Source organism: Cyprinodon tularosa, unplaced genomic scaffold, assembly GCF_016077235.1.
Source record: "Cyprinodon tularosa strain WSP-4 unplaced genomic scaffold, ASM1607723v1 ctg625, whole genome shotgun sequence".
In the NCBI taxonomy this organism is placed as follows: Eukaryota; Metazoa; Chordata; class Actinopteri; order Cyprinodontiformes; family Cyprinodontidae; genus Cyprinodon; species Cyprinodon tularosa.
The window spans coordinates 167890-175583 of record NW_024039369.1 but is presented as its reverse complement, the minus strand read 5'-3'; the positions used below and the strand labels follow the sequence as shown (position 1 = coordinate 175583).

The 7694-nt window shown below is 45.0% G+C and overlaps 1 protein-coding gene across 2 annotated transcripts; it reads right to left on the bottom strand.

Annotated features, from left to right (window-relative positions):
• Positions 1-1372: 1372 nt before the first annotated feature.
• On the bottom strand, positions 1373-7567 carry gcc1 (GRIP and coiled-coil domain containing 1). Of its 2 annotated transcripts, none has more exons than XM_038307965.1 (4): positions 7371-7567; positions 6063-6513; positions 5356-5994; positions 1373-2831 (listed from the first exon to the last, which is right to left on the bottom strand). In XM_038307965.1, exons 2-4 carry the CDS (start codon positions 6435-6437, stop codon positions 1557-1559), a joined length of 2289 nt encoding a protein of 762 aa, XP_038163893.1. In that variant the 5' UTR covers positions 6438-6513; positions 7371-7567; the 3' UTR covers positions 1373-1556. The 2 variants fall into 2 exon arrangements, with proteins under 2 accessions (XP_038163893.1, XP_038163894.1); XM_038307966.1 differs by lacking the exon at positions 7371-7567 and adding an exon at positions 7211-7347.
• Between the last annotated feature and the right edge of the window lie 127 nt (positions 7568-7694).

Below are 7694 nucleotides of genomic sequence, written 5' to 3'. Positions count from 1 at the left end.
GACTCTACTACTTTTTTTTTTATGGCCAGTTTTTCTGTTTCATATCGAAGCTCAGATCTGATGAATTTATCTGGAAAAAACAGGAAACCGGAGTCTGCAGGAGAACGAGTCTGCAGGAGAACGAGTCTGCAGGAGAACCAGTCTGCAGGAGAACCAGTCTGCAGGAGAACCAGTCTGCAGGAGAACCAGTCTGCAGGAGAACCAGTCTGCAGGAGAACCAGTCTGCAGGAGAACATGCAGCCATTATTTTTATAACCTGAGGCTCGACAGACAGACCCACATGCTGCTCTCTGATGTTTGTGCTTGAAAATAAAACTTGAAAAACGTTTCCTTGTTTCTCAATTTAACACTAAAACCTGGTAGTTTAGATATGATTCTTTAAAGTTTTTTTATGGAACCCAAATGAGTGTCGGCATTTATCTCTGGCTGAATATTGTTGTTTTGTTTTTTAACAATCCTGTAATTCATGTAGTTCTCTTAGTCCAGATACCTTTTCTGAAAGTTTTATCAACCTTCATTCAGTTTTGTTTCCAGAATGCAGTTCTCCTATTCTTGGTCCAGTTCTGGGTGAAACTCTGCCACTAAGTTCTGTTGAGTTACTTTCAGAAATCCAGCTGTTGTTCAGGAACCATTCTGGGTAAATTTTTCTGGATTAGATCACTTCTATTAGAGCCAGTTCTGGGTTAAATTCTGTTAGTCTGGAATCGGTTCTGGATCCAGAATCAGGTTCCGTTCTTTTACTTTGGGTACGGTTCTGAATACAGCTCTGGATTAAGCTGTTGATCTGATTATATCTGTTATGGAGATTTCTAAAACCTTTATCTGTTTATCTGGATTGCAGTTTTCTGGTTCTGGAAATTTAGAAGCAGTTCTGGACTAGTTTTAAGAATAAAACTCTCTGACTAGTCAATAAATATATATTTCTTTTTAATGTGCATAATCCTGGAGATTTATTCTGATAAAATCTTTACTAGAGAAATTAAATAAGTCCAACTTCCTGCTTAATCATCAGTAATGATTAAATTCTATAATTTCCTCTAAAAACAATTAAAACAGTACATTTAGCAGTTTTTAAAATCTTTCCAAAGGTAAATTTGGAAAAAAACAATATTTTATCGCAACACACACAAAAAAGCAAAAATAAAAGTTGCTAATATTTTAAGCTCTGTTAATCTGATCGATATCTGGATTAAGTTCCTCTAACGCCATTCTGGACTCAACTCGGTGTCAATTAGGTTTTGTTAGAAATTCTCTAAATTTTAGGGATACATTTCTGTCTGGTTGATTAAATTTGAGCCAATATAAAACACTGATTAACTCGTTAGGATTCATTAGTTCTGCTTTTTAAAGCCCAGAAAGCATGAAGACTCGATCTGACACACACAAAAAATAGTTTATTTAAAGATAGAATCCTCAATATAAAGATAATCTGATGGATTAGCTCTTTAATGGCGTCACAGTGAGTCAGTCGTGGTCATACATGTGGAATTATTAATGAGTGTGCGGGTCTGAGTCTCTCAGGGAAACGGGCCTGTTATTTTCTTTGCTGCAGGCGTTCACCTCCGTATGGGGCCCCACCAGGCTGGCCCCTGCAGCTTGGAGACGTCATCTTTCTCCTGCGGGCTGAAATGCAGGATGGTCAGGATGGCGTTTAGTGTCTGCAGCCGCCCGCTGGCGTCCTGCAGCGTCAGGAACTTGTAGATGACGTTCTTCAGGTACTCCAGGTTTGCGCCCTCTCGGTTCTGATCCCGGATCAGCTTGTCGAGCCGGCCCCTCAGCTCGGCCGTCTCCTCTTCGTGCCGCTCGGCGTTGGCGATGAGCCTGGCCTGCAGCTGGTGCAGGTCCTCCTCCAGGCGGTTTTTCTGTCGCCGCAGGCCGCCCACCTCCACGTCTTTGCGTGCCAGCTGCTCAGCATAAAGCAGCATGGTGGACTCATTGGGCGTGGCCTGCCGCAGGGCCAGGCTGACCGCATCGCCTTCGCAGTCTGAGCCGGCCTCCTGCACACTGTCGGCCATGTTGTTGATTTTGCTGGCGTCTCGGCTGCTGCTGAGAACGGTGCTTCTCAGCCTCTCCAGCTCCAGATCCTTTTCTTCCAGCAGCGCCATGGTCCTCTCCCGGTGTTTGTGGAGCTCCGCCTCCAGCCGCTGCAGCTCGTCACGGTGCTGCACCTCCAGCCGCTCCAGCTCCTGTTTGTGGGCGTGCTGCAGCCCCGCCGCCTGCTGCTGCCGCTCCTCCAGCTGCTGGCGGTGCCGCGCCTCCGCCTCATCGCTCTGGATCCGCAGGGTGATGTACTTCTCCCGTAGCTCCGACAGTTGGTCCCGGACCTCCTCCAGCTCTTTGGCCTGGCAGCCATCTTTAGCCGTCTTGTTCTTTAGCACCACCTGGGCACGCAGCTTGTAGCGTTCAAACTCGTCCCTCAGCTGCTGCAGCTCCTGCTGATAAACCAGAGCTGTGGTTTTGTCCACGCCTGACTCCTCCTCGGTGTTGGCCAGATCCTGGATGTTCTGATCTGGGTTCCTCTGAGCCGCCATCAGCAGCAGCTTCTTCACCGTCTGCAGTTTGTCCTTCAGAACGGCCATGTCCAGCTGCGACTCGTCCAGGCTGAGGTCTGTGCTCGACCTGCTGGAGGCGGCGATGGCCAGCGTCTTGTTTTCGGTGTCCAGCTGCAGGATGCGGTCTCTCAGTCTCTGAGCCGTCTGCTGGTCTCGTTGCTTCGCCTTCTCGCAGGATCCCAGCAGCTCCGACAGCTCCGACACGCGCTGCTCCAAACCCGCCACCCGAAGCTCAGCGGCCTGCGCTCTTTCACGAGCGCGCTCCTCTGCCTCAGAAACCTACAAAAAACAACAAAAACAGTTAAAACGCATCAAACTGAACTGAATTAAACGGGTTCTTTAAGGCAGATGGTTCTTTGTTCGTCCTGATTTTTATCTCTAGAGGCTCTAAAATCTACATACTGCTCCCCTTGTGATGCGCCTCCGTCTGCCAGGTTTGTTTTTAGCTGTGGAAATTAATATAGCTTAAAAAGATTGCTCAAAATGTCAGGATGAGACGCTCAATTCTGACTCAACTTAGCGAGCTGTGGTTGGTTGGGTTTCACCAAAAGGACGCTTCGCTCTTAACGTAACCAATTAAAAACCGGTTAAACTAAGCAGGCAGTCGATCACAGGCAGAACGTGAAGGTGTGATGGGATTTTATTCTTGGAAGCTGAAAAATTAAAGGGAACGACTGATACCGTCAATCAAAAACAGGGAAAGGGGATCGCAGAATGAGATTAAAGACCGAATGCATAAATTATCACGTTTTTCATCACAGATTATTTCTAGAGATGGATCCAAATAAATAGTTATATTAAATCAGAGATAATTTAGGAAAAATAAATAAATAAACAGAAATGTAAATGATTTTAGTGAAACTTTTGTTAAGTACTTATTTCCTAGTCTAGTTTCAGTCTGGAAAACTCAGTGGTATTTTAGTCTCAAATGCTTTTAATTAAAAATTAGTCAGAAAGAAACTTGCTTGGAATTTAAAAAAAGAAAAGATCAAATCTTGCAATCAAATATTAATGGACCTTCTTCAGAAGCAACCAGTATAACCTAGTGGTGACACACCTTATAATAAGGTCCTGGATGACCTGTAATAAGGTCATCCAGAACTGCATCTCTGACTGATTACAATCGCTTTATTTCAACAAAGCAACAGAAAAGTCTGGACCAGATTTTAATGCATTTATATCTATGCACCGGGTCGGGGGTCCGGCAGGTACCAGTATTAAACATACAGTATTTATTTAAGCAACAAGCCAAAGCAACTAAGTTCTGCTAATTTACAGCTGTTAATATGTGAGCACAGAGTGCTGGATGTGAGCGTGAGGCGATATTCTTTACTGCCTTTTAGGGGTGGGTACTGGCAAAGAAGTCACGGTGCAATTCTATCACGAAGCATCATGATACTTGAAATATTGCGATATTTTCACTGAACACTGTAAGAAAAAGATGCAGCCCTTACCAGTGGCTGACTGGCTGAGTGTGATCTGGATCGTGTCTTCAATTGATACAGAACTGAAAGCAACTGAATTCATACATAGCTCGATTTATTGAAATGACTTTTGGAGGTGTTGCCATGGAAACAAATACTGGACAGAAATATTACTATTACTGGAGTGGACACACTGACAAAAAGATCTTAGGATTCATCAAACTTAAAATAACAAAATAAGGATAATCAGTGCCGTTTACATGGCCTCAGTGGTCCTTTTGCAAATTACGTGCTTTATATCAATTTCTTTTTTACCTTCTTTGTTTTTAAAGCTGAAGTCTGTAAGTTTTTAAAAATCACTTTTTTGTCATATTGGCTAAAACTGTCCCTATGCCCAGACAGCAGTACATGTGATATGTAACCTGTGAAAAAAACTGCTTCAATTGGTCCCGCCTACTGCCTGTATTTCAATCTGGAAAGAATAATTCGGGACGAGACAAAACAACCAATCATAGCCAGAGGAGCGTCTGATGGCCTGTCAATCACAGCTCACACACGCTGAATCCCGCCCCCCCCCTTCTGGTCGCATGCAGTAGCCGCGCAGATGCTGTGAGAGGGGTGGAGCTTGGAGGTGGGACATGAGTGAAGCAGAGAGGGTGGGGGAGTGGCGTGAAACCTGTTGTTCTTCAAACTTTCAGTCGAAGTCTGCTCTCTCCTCAATGTTACAGACTGCAGCTTTAAAGCCAAAATGCATCCAAGCATCTGACTTGAAATATGACGGAACCGCGGGGCGACTTTTCTCAGTGTCCATGTTTTATTTACGAATGACTAATCACAGCATCCTGCAGCCGGACACGCTTGTGACACAGGGCAGCAGGCGTCAACACATCTGCAGCGACATCTGCTGGACTGGAAGTTGTATTCCACTTGATTTGGCTGATGTGCACCAACCATTCATGTGTTTTATTTGTTCATTTTTTTAAATTAAGAATCTATACTTGGCCGATTCTTGACGCCAAGTATCGATGCAGTAGATCACAAAAATTAGAATCGCGATGCATCGTCATGACGATTCTTTTGCACACCCCTACTGCTTTTATTATTATAAATGGCTGTCTGTGCACTTGGTGATCACAGATTGGGTCGCACTTTATTACTCCTGGGTTTTAAATGGGGATAATTGCGGGTAACGGGTCGGGTCTCTACGCCTGCGGGTGGATACTGTTTTGAAAAAAAATCAGACCCGTGGAGGACTCTGGTCTGTTCTTAATCACATCTGAATCCTGCATTCCCTCCTCAGCATACACTGCCTTTGAATCACCTTTTTTTTCTAAGTCAGGTGTGTCTGCTGGCTTTCTGTAAACCGAACCTAATCTCACCTTCTTTGTCTCGTTCTGGATCTGCTGCTGGAAGGAGTTCTTCAGCTCTTGCAGTTCCTTCTGCAGCTCCTCCACTCTGGGATCTGGTTTCTTCTGCTCCTCCTCCGCAGCCTGCAGCCTCCTGCGCAGCTCGTCTCTCTCCTCCCTCACCTGGTTCAGGTGGGCCTCTGACTCCATCCCTCGGTCCACCGCCTGTGAGGTAGAGAGGAGGGCGGCGTTGGCGTCGTGCAGACGCAGCTCGGCGTCCTGCCGCAGGTCTCGCTCCTGCTGCAGGAGTCTCTGCAGCTCCCTCAGCTGCTGGGCGTGGTCTCCCTGCTCCTGCTCCCTTTCGTGCTGCTGTGTGATGATGCGAGCACGGGTCTCTGCGACCTGTTGCTGTAGAGCTTGCAGCTCTGCCTCCTGCTCCGCCGTTGTGGCAGCCAGACGCCCCTGCAGCTCCTGAACTTCCTGTTTCAGCTGACGCTTGTCAGCCTGGAAGCTTGCCTCCATCCGAGATTTCTCCTGCGTCACAGTGGCCAGCGATGCAGTGAGCGTGCTCAGTTGACTCTTCAGCTGGGCAATGCGGCGGTCCATCTCCACATTGGGGGCGGTGGGTGTTTGCTGTTGTTCCGCCTCCATGCTGCTGCTGTCAGCATCAGCCTGTAGAAGCAAAAACCATGTTAGACTAAGCAGTGATGCAGCGACTCTAACACATGTTGTCCACATACCGTAGAGCAGGGCCTCTGGCTCGGTTCGCCTTGGTCCTCCTCGCTTTGTTCTCCCCTTGCGGTTTCACTGGCTGCATCCACCGATGCTGCTGTGTCCACACTGTCCTCGCTGTGCAGAGAGCAGCCATCATCCAGCATGTCCAGGCGCCTGGCGGTATCCTGCTCCTGCTGCTTGAGGTCCAGGTCCTGAGTCACGCTCAGAACCTTCAGACTGGCTTCCAGAGCCTCCTTCTCCTTCAGGAGACTCTTGTAGGCCCGGACAACATCCTTAAAGCGGGTCTGGTACTGGACCAGCTGCTTCTTCTGAGACTCGACGGTATCCAGCAGCTCCTTCCTGCTGGGACCGCCACCAAAGCTCATCCCAAACTTCTCCATGTCCTTCCTGTCCAACTCAGTCCAGGTCAGACTGGTCCCATGATCAGACAGAATTCATCCGAGACTCATCGGAAAACTAAAAGGAAGAAATACTTAATCAAACATCTGCTTACACCCTTCTATTGGGTCAATAAATAAATAGATTAAAAAGCAGTTTGACTGTTCAGATCAACCATCAGGATCAAACTGTTTCCAGTATTTAGATCTAGAATTATCTTAATAGATTTTAATCCAGTGTTGCATTGTTCTGTTAATCTGGAGTTTTCTAAAAATCAAGGTAAGTTTGTCTGGGATTATTCCAATTCTAGATTAGGTTAAGATAGTCTGGGTCCAATTCCAGATTTTATTCCCATGTAGATCCAGTTCTATAGAAATAATGAGTTCAGCTCTAATCTAGCTGTGGATTTAGAGTCTTTGTTGATCATTTCGATAAACATGGTTTAAAAGTTATTATGTATCAAATTCTGGATAGTTTTCGAAAACCCACTTCTGTTTAGCTGGATTCAATACAGTTACTCTGGATCTCTTTCTGTTAGTCTCAATCTAGATTATTTTTTAGCCTGGATCTTAACTTCCTGATGCAGCAAGGCAGACATGTAGATATAAATCTTTACAGGGTTAAAGGGACAGTTCGTTTATAATCTCTAATTCAGTGCAATGGTAAAGTATGTTGGTTTCAATTCTTGATTAAATTAATAAAACTGTAAGTTTAGAACTCTAAGATTCCACATTAAAGAAAGAAAATGTTGCAAAAACGAAGAAAATGTGCTGACTGTTTGACATTAATATTTGTTTTGTTGCGTTATCTTGCTCTGTTTGCCTATCCTATGTGTTTAACTGAGGATATCTTCAGCGTAATTGTCCGAGTTTATGGCGTCAAAAAAACGCGAAACTTTAACGTCCACAAACCTGCCGGTTAAATCCGGTTCTTACCTGATAATAAGCTCTCCAATACAAAAGAGTTGTTTTTAAAGCGTTGGAATAAAAAGAAAATTAAACAAATTATAATTTTATGTCAAAATAAAACAAAACAAACAACAAATAATTCAAGTTTTTTCCTAAATCGTCGCTCCAGCTGTCAACAGCCGCCATGTTCTGCCATGGCGGAACTGACAGCAGAGAAGGAGGCGGGAATTTAAGGATGCGTTCAGGTTAAACAGAAAACGCTAAAAAACTATTTCGCTTTAGCCACGGTTTTTATCGTCGCTGTCATTTTATATTAAAGTTGTTAGAAATAAACCTACTAGATTCGCGTAT